At 43.9% G+C, this 16,134-nt stretch overlaps 1 protein-coding gene across 1 annotated transcript; it reads left to right on the forward strand.

Moving 5' to 3' along the window:
- The first annotated feature begins 8,805 nt into the window (after window positions 1–8,805).
- On the forward strand, window positions 8,806–10,875 carry LOC120844917. The gene is made up of 3 exons (XM_040216932.3): window positions 8,806–9,057; window positions 9,727–9,845; window positions 10,738–10,875. Exons 1-3 carry the CDS (start codon window positions 8,905–8,907, stop codon window positions 10,856–10,858), a joined length of 393 nt encoding a protein of 130 aa, XP_040072866.1. The 5' UTR covers window positions 8,806–8,904; the 3' UTR covers window positions 10,859–10,875.
- Window positions 10,876–16,134: the final 5,259 nt, after the last annotated feature.

Raw genomic sequence — 16,134 nt, forward strand, 5'->3', positions numbered from 1 at the left:
GCAACCTGTACTACATATCGTGCACATAAAATAAACATACCGGTCAATATATTTATTAGGGCTGGGCGATTGATCGATTAAACTTTCGATTTTTCAATTAGAGCTTTAACAAAGACAATTAAAGGTAAACAAAGACAAAAATAAGTATTATTTTTTTTATTATTTTCGTGTTCTCCATCGCCAAAAGGCAAACACTATTCTGTTCGTCGGCATGAAACTCAGAAGTAACGACATCATCCATCATGGTTAAGCCAGGGCTGGTTCCAATTTGAAGTCCATCTCTAATTTCCAAATTGTTTCTAGCATGCTGAAGTAGCATGCTAGGGGGCATACTGACAAGTTCAAACTCCGCTTTAACTGGCTTGCTATGGGTGGAAAAACGCTTATGTATGATTCTGCAACTGACCGCGTTGTTGAATGCGCCCGATAGCAGTCAAGGTTTCCTATCGAACTTCGTAAAATTAAACTAGAAGGAATTGTTCTTATAGTTATAAACTGTCGTAGTATTAAGAAAAAAAGAGACGAATTTGCTCATCCGATGGCCGTCATTAATCCTGATATAGCTATTGGAACAGAATCGTGGTTGGGCGACATCAGTTGCGATTCAGAAAGATTTTCTTCTAATTTCAGCGTCTACCGTAAAGAACGTAATTCACGCGGAGGTGGCATTTTTGTTCTTGTATTCTCATTGAAAATCAAATCAAGAGCATTGAATTACATGCATTACAGTTTAATGACCCTTTATGTGGAGCTGTCTTGTGGAAGATAAAATTGGAGAACGTAATGCAGCTAGCCGATGGGTCTTTTTGCAGGCCTCCGGGAATCAGTGATACGAAACCACTCGACGTGTTATCTGTTGCTTTATCTGTGTTAGTGTCTGACCACGTAATCTTGGGCGGTGACTTCATTCTTCTTAATATCGACTCGTCAAATAAACCTCCCACTTCACTTCGCGAATCTGGTCTTTACTCCACTTTTGAAGCTATAATTAGCGAAAATTTGCTTTGTCAATTTGTAAACGCTCCCACGAGATATGCTGGATCAAGCTAATCGACTTGAGAAATTGTGCTTTGCAAGAACCATGCATTCGTTCGGTCGATTATTATATCTGCATGTATTTTGGAAGAAGTCACAGGCCAGACATACCGTTCCATCAGTCTGTGCATTTTACACTGAAATTCCTTATCCACGGCTATAATTTGTCAGTTGCATGGTGGCTTCGACGACAGATTTTCATCTACGCAAGCCTCAAAACAGCCGGGCTCAACAGAACGTAGGTCAGCGCTGGAAGAATCCTGCAAGCTTGGCAGCTGCAACGGAGCTCTAGAAGGCTTCTTAGCAAGTACCGCTGCACTCTTAGAAAAAAAGGGAGTCAGGTGGAGTCAAATGCGCTTTTGACTCCCCATTTTCGCGTGATGGCGTTGAGGTACTCCATCTGGCAGCAAAAAGGAGTCTGATGCGGTTCGGACTCCCTCAAAAGCACTGGAGTCAAATGAGAATAGTAACTGCCTGAACTCAAGTGACCCCACTTGGCACGCAGGGAGTCATCTGATTCTATGAGGTTGGTAGAGTCAGCGTGACAGAGTCTCGCCTCCAGAGTCAAATGACCCCGTTTTCAAGTCGCGTGAACATTAGACAATTTGACGTGTTTGCAAGAACGATATCACCTTTTAGGGCAAGGTATTTCCATGCACTCTAGTCACATACAACTCCCCATGTTTGTTTAGACAGAAGAAAGAAACCAGCGTGGCGTAGGCATTTTATTCGACATGTCTTAATTACATTACCCACACGCGCCTTTGACTTTTTTTCTTCTCTCATATTTACTCAGGTAAATGTTTGCGGCTCGCTCCAAGAAAGCCGGCCCAATGCACAAGGTAAATGGTAGTGCTGTGCTCTATGGCCAGAAATCCGCAAAAAAGGCATATGAATTATTAGGAGACACTAATTTGTAACGGATAAATCGGGGGTCAGCTCACCGCAACTTCATTTTGAAATCAATCCCGGAAGATGTTTGCTGATGTCTGTACACAATTAAGAGCACGCACTATGTCACAGTTATTCCGCTGTCGCCCATGCTTTGCCTAAGCGCATGACACCACACACAGCACACGAATCCCCCGGAGGTCCGGTGATGAATGCGGTCGTTGAAGATCTCTTCGGTATCGATGACTGCTTCTGGGGCGCGCGCAAAGCCGATGAAACGAAGGTCCGAGATTGGCGGAAGCGCGGGAGCCTACGCTTAGGAGAGCATTGCGTATTCATCGGCATGTCACATTCGGCAGCTTCAAGCAACAAGCAGAGGTGGAGGAAACGCTGTAAACTCTGCCCATGCATGTCCCGTTCCCAGCTTCATGCCCTGTCTTCCCGAGAAAGTAAAAACATCCCGACAATGCCGCAGATGTCGTACACTGTCTCCCCGAATTCTCTCGGAAGCCTCCTCCTCTCCTTGACTTATGCCCTCTCCTCTTGCCGTACTCGTCCCTTTTGTGTTCCCCAGTAAAATTTTCCGAGCCGTCAAAAAAAAAAAAAAAAAAAAACTGGTTTGTTGGTGGCGTTGGAGGGTCGCTAAAACGCTTCGGGATATGTAAAAAATGGCCGACCTTGCGTTCACCAAGCCATGCTCTGCCAATCTTAGAGGCGCCGTCACTAATAGGTTAAATTTTGCTCCCTCCTGCGCTTTTTGTTGGAACATAAACATTCATTTGTATTTTTTTTCGTTTTCTTTTCTTGCTGGCTTCGAAGGGATCTTCTATTTTTATAATATTTCGAGCCTATAGACGCTTTACACACGCGCCAGAATACAGCCGTCATTGCTGACCTTCTCTTGTTTTACCGAGATACCGACCCACTGAAATTGGTGTGGACGAGCCTCCACAAAAGCCAGTGCTGGGGAGAAAGGCAGAATAAAATCTAAGATGGCGATAGCATGGCCTGCTGTGGTAATAATGAAGTGAAGTAAACGTAATAAGGGGGAAAAAACTGAAGGTCAGTTATGGCGGTGCCCATGCACAGCTGCTGCAAAACTTCTATACGTGATGGGCAGTTTGATACTTCAGACCCATGTTACGGATAAAAAATCAGGGCGCGGGATGGCCAAAAAAACATGCTTTTCGAGCAAGGCTCGTCAAATCATGAGACGCTGGAGAAATGCAGCATTCTGCATTAAGTCCTTATTTCGAACTCTTTTTGTTCGCCTTCCGCCCTTTGAAAAGCATACGGGAAGGGCCTTAGAAAGCACCTGGTATCGCTGCGCCGCAGCGTTCTTCCGCAACATAAAGTTCGTCTGCCTTTCTCGCCGTCACCATGGCAACGAACGCCGAATGAATAGAAGCACGCACGGTACCACCGCGTGAAGCCAGCAACAGCTGACGCCATTTTACGAACGCCGTCTGCTAGCCAAAGCCGAGCGCGGTTGATCCTGTTTTTTTTTTTTCATCCGTAACATGGGTCTAAAGTACCAAAGTGCCGATTTGTCTTCAGACAATTCCGCGTCCTGTTTTTTTATCCGTAACATGGGCCTAAAGTATCAAACTGCCGATTTGTCTTCAGACAATTCCTCAAACGGCCAGCTGCCTGAAGTGCAATTTCTCAATTAGGTCAGTTTGCGCTAAGCCAATAGTTGTGACAAGAGGACACCCGTGAAATTTGGTTGATCATGACATTCGTGAGCGTTATCTCAAGAAAAGAAAAACTAAATAATGCGCAACTACGAAAAAAGAAACATTGTGAAAAAATAGTATGGAAACTTCCATTGCTACAACTTATGGCCAACTCCTAAAAATAATTGTTGGTGGTGCTTTCTCATCAACCATAGGAAACTGCGAAAATCGTCCTCCAACGTCAGGCTCGATTTAGGGAACACACTCGCTTGCCCTGGTTGCATTACGAAACTTTAGAAAGATTACGCGCTGTCTTTATAATTCGCAATAGTGATATGTGAACTTGCAACAGACGCGTAACTAACATTAGAATGGGTCCTTGAGAAACCCTTGCGTGACACAAATGCTAAGTGCGGACACGCACCCGGGAAACCATGTGAAAATTGGGTATTCAGTTGTGGGAATCCCCCACAGTACATAGGAAATTTCTCCGACTATACGAAATTTCCCCGACTAAATAATAAAAACTAAATATCAGTATTTCCTTTGTGAGACGCTCCATATTTATTTTGCAATTTTTCATCAAGTACCCAAGCGGAATGCTTTTGCGATTTCTTTGGTCCGCGAATTCACTTTGTGAATTTTTCTATCGTGAAAATTGTTTTAAACCAATTAAGAACATATGTTGTGAAAGAACCTAGCGTTATTTGGCCTACGGCGTGTCGATGTATCGCATTATGACTTTGGTCCACAGTGTATTACGAAAAGCTATAGCCAAAAAGAAAACATCGCTTCTGGAACCCGTGGGATCTCTGTTTTCTTTGGTGCTGCCCCCGACGACCGAACTTGCCAACCGTCCCCTGTCTAGTATCGTCCATACTTTCTATTTCATAAGTCATTAAAAATAAAAGCATGCACAGAGCGTTCCGTAAGAAGGGATTACTGTGAAACTAGCATCGCCACTGCTGACAATATGAGCTACAACAGCCACGCGTGCTTATATAGAGCATCTACTAGCAAGAGGTTTTGTTCCAGACAAGGGCTAGAATGCAAAGTTTGGACGTCGTTATTCGAACTATTTTGCAAATAGAAAGATAGTGCAGCTTCCCGGAATCTCAGGAGCAGCAAAAACTAGACCAAGTGTTGTATTTATTGTCCGCGGCGTACGTGTGCATGCAATTCACAGGCGATTTTAACCGGCAAGCGACACTTTCATTGAAAGTTACCTCAATCACATTTGGGTTTCTGTAGAAACACAACATCTCCAGATCCTCTTTTATAGAGCTATTTTTCATAAAAAGGTTCTTTGTCCTCGTGATACAGATACTAAGAAGTAAGCTATCTGCAAGTGAAGCTAGAATACACTCAGATGCTAACTTGTATAAGCGGAGGCAAGATCAGTAGTGTGGACACCTGAATTCGCTTCTGCAGATACATAACAGATAACTGGATGAAATAACTGTCAGAGTGTGACTTTTTTTTGTTACGTCCTTATTCGGTTAAACATTGTGAGCCTTCCTTGGAACTCATAATCGGCAAGGCAGCCACCTCGCGGATTGCATAATGGGAGAGAATGATTATGATACCTGATATAGCAAAAAAACAAAATATGTTTATTAAACCCCAATTTTCATTCATTTTAATCCATCTTTTTGTTCCTATAGACCAACGGCAAACGCCGGTGAAATCGATTACTAACAACATGTTTTTTAGATACCATTTTATTGACCAACTTCTTGCAGCAAGTACAATTTGAGCATAATCATGTCAGCAGTGGGCACATCTTTTAAAGGGCGCGTAATAGGTGTTTGATGACGTGTATTTGTGCTCATGTATAATCTAGTAGCCGCCCAATAATATGCACTGCAATTTTAAGATGGCAAAGGCGCTTATTGAGCCCGTTACCCTAGAAATACGCGCGAGCTATATTTTCCTTTGCATTCTTCTGCGCGAGTGATGTGTGCGCTCGCCTGCTTCCCGGAGCGTGCGCTTACGATGCTCGCGAAATCCTTTTTTGTTTCGATCACATGTTCACATAACACACATTCTGCGATTTGTTATCATCTCTGGGACGCGATTATGCTTTGTAGTATTTCCAACACCCACGATGCGACATTAGGTATTTACGACGGCGCAGCTGAGGCAACAACTGTGGAAGGAGCTAAAACGATCCGAGAGGCAGCGCGCGTGCGGAACACTCCACGCAGCAAACCATTGCTCGCGGTTGGCCGACAAGTGCCGTTCGTCGTTCGGCCATGTTCGGCAATGATTCTGGTTCTGCGATATTCGCAAAAAAAAATTTTGATCATATTTTTATTAGAGAAAAAGGCGGCTCATGATGGTAATTTTTGGATTTTCAGGATGCTTAGGGCCCGCAGAATTAGTTGTGACCATGTAAAGACGGTTTGCAAAACCTTCTTAGTGCCCCTTTAAAGTAAGAAATGAGGAATTAGAAATTAGTTAACTATACTATCTTCTTACTCAGATACAAGCTCGCTGCCATCAGCAGTAATACATTAACTCATCTCTAACATGGCATTGCATAACGCGATGTATGGGTGGTTTTTAAAGATCCAACATTCTCAGTAAAGAAAACTTGCGTTAGGAGACTTTAATGTTCCCATTAGTTTATTTCTCTTGAAGGCCTCTATGAACGAGGTTACTCGTGCAATTAGGCGGAAGATTAAGATATACAGTCGAATCTCATTAATTCAAAATTTCTTAATTAAAACTTGCAGATAATTCAAACTAGCATGCAGGTCCCATCCTATGCGTCTTCATGGGAGGAAACTCCAGGTAATTCAAACTTTGCTTTATTTAAACAAATTTTCAGTACCCCTCGAATTTGAATTAACGAGATTCGACCATATTTCTAATTAGTCACGATATGCATATAGTTCTAATTAGAATGTTGCTTGGAATAATCGACAACTACGAAGTCTGTAAATTCTAGAAAGATTGGATGCATGTGCGTCGCTTTCTGGGTCCCTTAAATATGTCAAAAAGCGGCACGCCAGCGCTTTTTTTAAGTTTGTTATCACCCCCTTTTTAGCTCCACCAGCGTTCCGCCCGTTCCAGAAGTAATAGCTTGCGCGCAGCATTACGCTACATAGATGCCCTAGATATTTATGAAATTTACGGATTTACTGGTTTTTGATGATGCCCAGCAATCTTTTGCTTAGAAATATATGTCTGCTGTTACTTATTAAAATGTTAATTAAGAACTGTATGATAATTATCCGCTTATTTGCACAAACAAGCTCGTTCCTAGTGTCCGCCATGTCAGGCAGGCTAATTGCAAAATTAAAAGTGTCCTAACGCAAGTTTCCTCCCGTTAAAATTCTGGACCGCCTAAGAACAGGTTGTGCATATTTGCACCACCACATCCCGAAAGGTTCGTTTCCTCCTTCGTGGTGCATGACTTCACCAGGGTTTGGTTCATTCAAATGATCAGGTGCCTCCTCCGGCAGTGTTGTTTCCACATCCCCTATAACGTGCCTGTGGTTCCGATAAACATGTTTCTTGTAGGAATCAAGACTTGCGTACATTCTTGGGCACCCATCGATGTTGCAAAGCACCTTAAGTCCCCCTCGCAGCTGTGGACATCCCGCAAAAGGAGGAAGAGCTGTAAGAAATCTCGCTGCGAAGAACTCTCATCTTGGGCAATGGAAGTGCACACGCTGTTCCTCCATCTTCTGGCGCTGTGTACTGTTACGGTCTCTGCGTCATAAAGAGGCCACACCTTGACTCACCGCGCTCACTACCTTGAGACGCGCATTGCTACAGCGTGAGTTGCGCCCGACGCGGCCGACGGTCTTCACGTCACCGCAGCAAAGACAGTTTTTCCCGAATCCCTTTCCTTCATCATCACGCTCACCTCGATGCGTTAACAGCCTCCACCTTACCTATTTCGTGTAGGCAGTGCAGGTTTTCTTTTCTAATTATGCACGTCACCGGGTGACATAGGTACAATGCATCGAAGGGGACGGCATCGACCTTTTAAAAACAGTATACACCAAATATTCAAACGTAAAAAAAAACGAAAAAAACATGCAGAGGAATAGAGGTAACAGGCTGTGGATGGGGAAAAACGTTAAAAGCGATAAGGCTCAATCCAAGGAACAGACCGGCGTGGATGCTACGAGACGTCCCAGCCAAGCAAGCGTCGAGTGAGCATCACGTGACCCCAAGCTGCACGTGTCGCCGCGCCCAACGGGCGGGTCACGTGATACTCTTTTTTACTGCTATTGGAATTTGGGGCTCATAGTCGTAGCGAGGGCCTCCCCGCAGTCTTTGTTTCCTTTGTTCTTTTTTCGGTCGGCTTTACGGCACCCTTACAGCCGGCCGGCACACACTCGTTCTTTTCGTTTTGCTGAAATAGTCCGAAACATCTGTGTACAATGCGGGAAGCGTCACAAGAATGTCCCCTCCGCCTTCCTTCGTCCATTTAGGGAAGAGCGAGGGGCGGGGGTTCCTTTTGTCACTCGCCGGCGCCCGAAGCGCTCGAGAGCATGTTTTTGGAATCTGTCGGAAGCCGCCTTTTACTGCCACGCTCCCCTTCCTTCAGGCTGGTGTTGCTGAACGTGCAAACAATTTGAACTGTAATTGCCTGATTGCAAACTGTGCTCCGTCTACGAGGATCAAACTGCTTCAATTCGTAACGTACTACCGGCCAAAGAGCGTATTCAGGGTGGTCTGAGGCACCCGTCTTGATGCATACATCTGTCCCACAGTTCGTCCGTTGCCTATGGATGCACGTGTGCACGTACGTTCTAAAGACTAAGGTCACGCAGTAACCCCCCCCCCCCCCCCCTGCCCCCTCCCCTTAAAAAAAGAGCCATGCAAAAGCAAAACACGAGCCAAGCTAGATCTGCTGAAAAAGTCCCTTTTTGTCCTTGCCTCTGTTAGTTCTCCCAAGAGGTCTGGCCCTGAGAGAAGCAGGGGTATACATTTATATATATTTTTTTACTAGCATTTTTTTTTTTTTTTTTTTACGGGGTGCGAACGGGAATGGGGACAGGCGCTCCAGCGTTCTAGCCACATCCTCTGAGAGCCACGCATACGGCTTCGTTTACCATCTTGGAAGCTTCTTTTCTCCCCTCTGAGGGGAGAGAGCGGTTGTCTGTGTAAGGAGGAAGACTAATTGGAAGGGCCAAACCGTAGGAACGAACCACGACCAGTACCTACCAAAGAAGCAGCATTGCTTGCAGGGACAGCGTCTCGCTTCTCCGACACGTTGCTCTGGCGGCAGTCTTAAACTCTTGGTCTGGTGGCTTCACATTTTGCTCTTGTAAACGGAAAAATGTTAGCTGACGAGACAATCACGTGCCTGACTTTCTGTGGCTTGTCTGCTAAAAAGGTTCTAGTTCCCGGAAGCTTGAAGCTCGCTGATTTAAAGATAGTCTTGAAAGCACACCCGGATTTCAATGACATCAGAGACGACACCATTCTGCAGGTAAGTCGCCGACAGGCTTGAGCGCATTATGCTTGAAGATATTACACCGTTTGTTTCTCACCTTAATTGCGTTTGTTTGTTTTCGCGCCTGGTTCCAACTTTCTAGCGCGGTCAGCCTAATCCTCACTTCTACTGCCACTTTCGTGCTTAAATGTGGCTGATCATAGACAAAGAACAGCTTCGACAAACTTCAGTCAACACGGATTAATACAGCGCATCCTGCATATTTTGCGAGATATCAATATGTAAATTATAATGCAGAAACGCGTCGAAGCGAAGGCCAATCTTTTCAGGTTAGATTTTAGGGATAGCTCCAAAGCGAATACGAAAAAATAAAGAAATAGACTAGCGTGGATAATATTTGCGACAAAGTAAGCCCTATTCAGTTCACTTATGCACATAGTATAAGAGACATCCTGAAATTCCATGGCACATTAAGGCGACGCCCACACTGTAGTTTACAATAGGACACATTAGTTGCGTCTTTTAGGTATCCCCACAGGTGCTCCAATATTTCTAGTTTACTGTCGAAGTTGTAAATAATGGAATTCATTTTCAAACATGCAGCCTTTCTTTGACCTTTCGGCAAACGCGATGTACCGTTGCGCACAGACTCCGGGTACATTTCAAGCTTTTATTTTACAATATTCAATTCCCTTCTCATTTCAGATTAAGGACAAAGACTTCGACGAGTATGTGGACATTGAGGACAACAGGATTCTGGATGATAAATCCAAGATCATTTATCCTCAATGTATGGTGACTCAAGCGGGGAATTTCAATGACAAGTAAGTTTGTTGTTGTTTCATGTAGAAAATTTGGTTTCTTGGCTAGTTCACTCAAGATATTAATTTATGTGCTTTATTATTTATATTAATTTACGGAATTTAGCACTGCTGATATACATTGAGAGCACCTAAGTGTACTTAAAACTTATATTAATGTTTTTTAATCAAATATTACAGTTATAGGTAGGAATTTCATTTTTCCTTTAATATTCCGCGCAATGAAGTGTTTTATGTTAGTTTATATTCTGTAATCCCTCAGCATTTCCTCCATATAAGTGTAAAACTAAGCAGCACTACCTTTAGAAAGATCGAGGCGTTTTTATTCTTTTTAATGCACATCCCGAGATTTAAAACGGAAATTTGATCAAAAAACGGTTTTGACTGGTTGTCTCAACTTGATACGAAAGCAATTCTGAAGTTACTAGACCCTCAACTCTTATCGCCAAAACATTTGGCGTCGGAGATCTTTGCTGTGAAACAGTAATATAACCCGATTATAATAATATTAATGGTGCAAAGTTTAGATATAAATATTTTCTTTCCCATGCCGCATTTTAGCCACAAAAATTTGTTTAAATTTATGTTCAGAAATGTTTGCCTAGGCGACGAGCTGTTTATAACGTTTGCCTGTAAATTACAGCAAAACCGACTGCAAAGAAATTTAGTGCTCCGGTTTTCCCGGGCTGCTAATCCTGAAGAGTAAAATATGTAAACCATTCAATAGAAGCATGGTTGAGTCTAATATATTTTCATTTTTGATTTCTCATCTGCTCTAAAATTTACCAATTTGGCGGCAACAAATGAGAATGGGACACTGCATCACGCGTTGCCCTTGGTTTATTTGGAAACTCAACATGTTTAAACAAAAAGAAAAATCTCTGTTTTATTCTAGGACCTGCACTGCTGTCGTGGAGCCAGTAGCACCGTCGTCAGGTGTCCTGACGGCGGTGACCACAGCAATTACACCGATAATTTCCCCAGTGGCAACGCAGGGCTCTGCTCTGCTCCAGTAGGGACCCGAAGGCGTACAGGCTACCGGAGGTGCCTTTTGGCATTCGAGCTAGGCTGGTTACCCTGACCAAGGGCAACATTCTTGATCCACTTCGGCATCGTATCATCGAGTGGCTGTACTACGACCTGTGCACATATACAATGTAAGTGGCAATATGTTATAATTTTCTTATTCGATGCTATATTTAAAACTTGCAAAAAAATCCCTCCCAAGGTAACTTGCAGTTCATTGTCGCATTCTATTGTTCAACATCAAAGCAAAGCAAAGCTATTTTGTACAGAGTGTTTATACATAGTGAAGTCTGTCTACGTTATAGCGACAGTGGTTCACGCAGTAGACGAGAAATTGAGTCAGTGCAGCACAACTGTTAGGCTTCTAAGAAGTAACACGGTGTAGAGATTACTAATTATTGAAACCTGTGACGGTACATTGCTCATCCAGATGAAAAAGGCCAGGGGACTCGGGCTGAACCCAGTATTCCGAGCCGCGAGCTTACGCTCCACGTGCCCTGAGCCGCGACGCGCTACCATCCGCCTGTTTGTCGCAAATCAATTTACACCGGGACAGCTAATAAAAATAATGTAAGCGGTGCAAGCGCGAGGTGCCAGTTATAAAAGGTGATTTGACGTATGTGTTCGCGCAGCTTCTGTGTATGTCTTCTCACTACCAAATGCCATTGATTCAAAGGGTTAAACACCTTCGCCAGAATTTCAAGAAAATACAAAACGCTCGCGAAAACTGTCCAAAATATATTCGAGAGAAAATTTTACAGCCTTTCTATCAATTATTTTGCAAGGTACCCCGGCATCTTGCACAATATGCCGGAATATCGTTAACGTCAGCTCCATAAAAAAAAAAAAAGTAATCAATTTTTGGTTGAAGTCAAAGCTTAGGCACGAGCCCAATGCTCTGTGCGTTCCCGACTCGCAGCGTGGCTCGCGCAGTGTGGGAACCGTCGACTTCGGTCGCACGGAAGCTGAAATGAAGTATAGAGGCACATTCAGCTGCTAGCGCGCTGGATGAACCTCTTGCGGAAGTTTTATCACTTCGACCGATGTCCGCTGCAGGATAAAGAAGCCTTGAATTGAAAGTGCACTTACGGCTAAAAGTCTATTTGTATTTTTATGTATGTTGTTTTCTTACAATTTTGAAAATTGCTTGTGCTTCGTACCTTTATTTAGATTTTTATGTACTCTTACAATTTCAAGAGTTAGCGGGAATTTTTATCTCCCCAATGTTCCTGAGAACTCTAATCCAAAGTCGTCTATTAACTCCATTAAAAGAGAGGTCACACATAGTTCCTTTCATGCATATATTTCGACGTGTGAAACATTCATTTTACGTTAATTTTTTCATACGGATGTACTAAGGGCTGCAGTAAGAGGCAAGTTTCCAAACTGGCGACTGAATCTTAAGTCACACATACAAACCACCGTCTTATTACTTCTCATGGCATTTCTGGCATCACCTTAGATCGTGACCTAAACGCTACATTTAGTAATATGGCTCCATTATATTAATAACAATGTTTAGCGCTCTCTCAACTAGATATTTTTATCTTTCAGGATCCCACAAAGACGTCAGTCTCAGTCTACCCGGCCGTGACTTACAGCGGGCATCATCCCACAGCTTCTGACGCTGCATGAATGACGTTTGAGAGCCTCACGCTTCCAGCTCTGGATATCCCGGAGGCTATCGAGCTGGCCTTTTGCGCGTATTGGGCGTTTAATGTGGAGTATGGCCCGCACGTGAAAAACACGTTTCTGCTTTTAGAAAACCTGTGTAACATGATGCAATCTCTGCCATCCGTGGCTGTGATGAAGGCGGCAACAGCTATTCGTTGTTAGCCGCATGCTGTTGGAGTGAAATTGTAAAAATGTTTTGTCTATGAAATAAAACTGTGATATTGCACCTCATGTAATTCCATGAAAAGCTCCCCACCACTATCCACCATATTCCTGCGTGGTGTATTTGGAGGGGCACGTGGTTTTAAATGAAATCACGTCATTCCACTACGGTTCTTTATGGCATGAAAATTATTCCATTGAAAACAGAATCCAGAGAGTCCATTGCAGGAGTCAGGTGAGTCTAGGAAAAAAGGATTCAAGTAATTCCCTTCGGGGGAATCGTTGGAAACCAGGAACGGAATCTAGCAATTCCCGATAGAGAGTCACGTGATTCCAGAAGAAAAAGAATCCAGTGATTCCCGTAGGGGGTAGCCTGATTCCTTTGGATATTGGAGTCTCGTGATTCTAGTGAAAGGGTCACCTGACTCCTGCAATACTGGAGTGCCCTGATTCTACTGAGAGAATCCAGTGACTCCTTGTGAGAGGGGATCACTTGACTCCAGAGAGGGAAGGCGTCACGTGACACCACCAGCTGAGAGAGTCAGCAGACTCTAGTGGAGAGGGCGTCTGATGACTCCACCGGGCGCTAGAGTCATTTGAGTCTTTGAAAGGAGCCACCACAGGGACAGATTTGGACTCCCCCAAAGGGAGTCAGCGTTGATTCCCTTTTTTTTTAGAGTGTGCTCCAGTACCATGGTGAGCGGCGGCTTTCTTCTGCAGTTGCACGAATCAGCTCGACCTAGCCCTGCGTGTCTGACAGCGTAATCGCTGGAACCCAGTACTGCCGGCCAGTCGTTCAGTCGTAGCGCAGTTACTCACCATCCTGACCAGTTACCTTCCCCAGTGGCTCGCGTCGATACTTAGAGGAGTGCCTCGACCTCCCGACTACGTTTCACACACTTCAGCGAATTCCCTTATGCATATAGATTCCCCAACGATCCACATGATCGAGTGCACGGCATGTAGCAAGTCTATAAACAACGATGGCAGGCACATGTCGTGTTCGGATTGCAAGTCCAATTACCATCTGGGACAATCTTGCTGTGGGATTGCTGATAAGACCTTCATCACCATGGGACAAACGAAACGAGAAAAATGGAAGTGCCGTGCGTGTCGTGGGAAGGATGGTCAGGTGGGAGCATCTGAGCCGAAGTCGTCAAGCTCCTCTGAAGGGATAAGACTGCTCTCTTCACAACTAACAGCTATGAATGAGAAGCTGGAGGGATTACTCTCATTGAAGGGTAGCGTCGATTCCCTTATGACACTGTCGGCCAAACTAAACGAACTTTTAGCCCTCAAGCCCATTGTCGAGAGTCTAAGGGAGACTGTGAACGGCCTACAACACTCAATGAATTTCTTTTCGGCCGACTATGACCGCCTCCTCAAGTTGGCGACCACCAACGAACAGAATGGCAAAGCCCTGAAAACGGAGCTTTGTCATTTAAAGTCAACAGTGGAGGCGCAGGCATCCGAGATCCAAGAGATGCGGGTCGCCCTAAACGACAACGAGCAGCACAGCCGTCTGCCAAACCTGGAAGTGCACGGACTTCCTTTCTGGCCTCATGAAGATCTTATGTCGTTTGCTGAGACTCTATCGAAAAAACTGAAGATCTCAAACTTTCAGAAATCTGACATTCTTGCTCTTCTCCGCTTGCAATGCAAATATGCAAAAAACCCACCGATTCTGATCAAATTCGCGGCTGTCCACATGAAGGAACCCTGGATGGCAGCGCGGGGTACGCTTCGTTCGCTGGGTCAAGATAGTTCTCTTCCCAGACTGTACTTAAATGACAACCTGACCCACGCGAACAAGGAGCTGTTTTGGCGGGAAAGACAGAAGGGCAAGGAACAGGGCTATAAGTTCGTCTGGGTAACCAGAGCTAAAATCTACGCAAAGAAGGCGTTGGGTTCTCCACCTGTGAGAATTAACAGTTCGCTAGACCTTGAAGAGATTCTTTAGATGTATGGCAGATTTCGCTCAGGTTTCAAATTTTTTATCTCTTCGAAATTTTTTTGGAAATTGCGAGGAAACGTTTTTTTCCGTAGTACACGTTAATATTCGGAGCATAAGTAAACATTGGGCAGAATTCGAAATTACCTCAAGAGCAATTGCTTCTTCAGTAGATGTATTTTTTCAACAGAAATTAACATCCCCTCTTCTGCAACAGATCAATTCTCTTTACCGTGTTATCGTGGTACTTTTTCCACTCGAGATATAGGTCATGGTGGTGGTACCGCGGTTTTCGTGAGTGATAAATGGTCATTTTCAGATATTTCGATGACGTTCGCTCAGGCCGAGTTCATTGCCCTTTCTGTGGAGAATTCAATCAATTCCATATGTTTGCTCGCAATGTATAGACCACCGTCCACAAATATAGGGTCTTTTCTCGTAGAATTTGAAGAAAACACTACTGATCTGAGTTCGTATAGTCAATTATGCATTATAGGAGACTTTAGTATTGATATCTTGAATGTGTCTAAATCTAATGTATGCAATTACCTCAACACTTTGGCAACTCACGGTATTGAGTCCGTTATTAATTGTCCAACTAGTGAAGAGTTCCTTTTAGGGAGACTTGTTTCCTCATACATTGACCACATTAACCTAATAACATCTTCGACTGTCGTGAAATCAGCAGTTATTAAGGAAAAACTTGCCGACCACTACTTTGTGGCCTGCCGCTGGTCAATCGGCGTTCTTAAATCGCGCGAAACATCAGCCCGCATTAATGTTACAGGTTTCGACACCACAGCCTTTGATAAATTGGTCTCAGCTTTTGACTGGAACCACTTTTTGAGGACCGTTAACTACACCGACGTTTATCCAAAGTTTGTGCTGGTTTTCAAATAGTTTTATGAAAGATGCCGGAGAGAAATATTCGTAAAGAAACGCAACACTGATCTTGTGTGGCTGAATGTGAATATTTTAGATGCGATAAGGAAAAAAAATGCACTATGGGCTCGCTGCCGTCGTTCACCCAATGATGCACACCTACGAATACTCTTTAAATCCTGCCGTAACAAAGTAAACGCGATGATTCGATCAGCTAAGCGCATTTCTTATCACAGAAAATTCTCCCAATCTCATTCGGATGCCCGTAAAACTTGGTCTTTGATAAATGAACTCCGAGGACACCATAGACAATCCATTGATGATACGCTGAAACGACATTTTGGAGATAATTTGCAATCGATTGTTGAAGATTTTAACGTTTTTGTTTGCTACTTTTTCTGGTCAGGCGAGAGGTAGCCTAGACGCATTTGATAACCTAGTCTCTTCTTCAGCGTTCCTTCCGCCTTTTCAGGAAGCTGATCTATATTCCATTTTGTCTAGTTTTAAGAACAACAAGTCTCCTGGTATAGACGGAATACGCCTATCTGACCTCCGCAGAAATATAGGCATTCTGAAAGACGTACTTTTATTTATGCT

This window comes from Ixodes scapularis, unplaced genomic scaffold, assembly GCF_016920785.2.
Source record: "Ixodes scapularis isolate PalLabHiFi unplaced genomic scaffold, ASM1692078v2 PGA_scaffold9__187_contigs__length_104089568, whole genome shotgun sequence".
NCBI classification, from domain to species: Eukaryota; Metazoa; Arthropoda; class Arachnida; order Ixodida; family Ixodidae; genus Ixodes; species Ixodes scapularis.

Bases quoted from the DNA above. Each gene is read 5' to 3' on its own strand.
- LOC120844917 (XM_040216932.3), top strand. From the start codon at position 8,905: ATGTTAGCTGACGAGACAATCACGTGCCTGACTTTCTGTGGCTTGTCT. The intron at 9,058-9,726 runs GTAAGTCGCCGA...TTCTCATTTCAG, and splicing joins GAGACGACACCATTCTGCAG to ATTAAGGACAAAGACTTCGA. The intron at 9,846-10,737 runs GTAAGTTTGTTG...GTTTTATTCTAG, and splicing joins GCGGGGAATTTCAATGACAA to GACCTGCACTGCTGTCGTGG.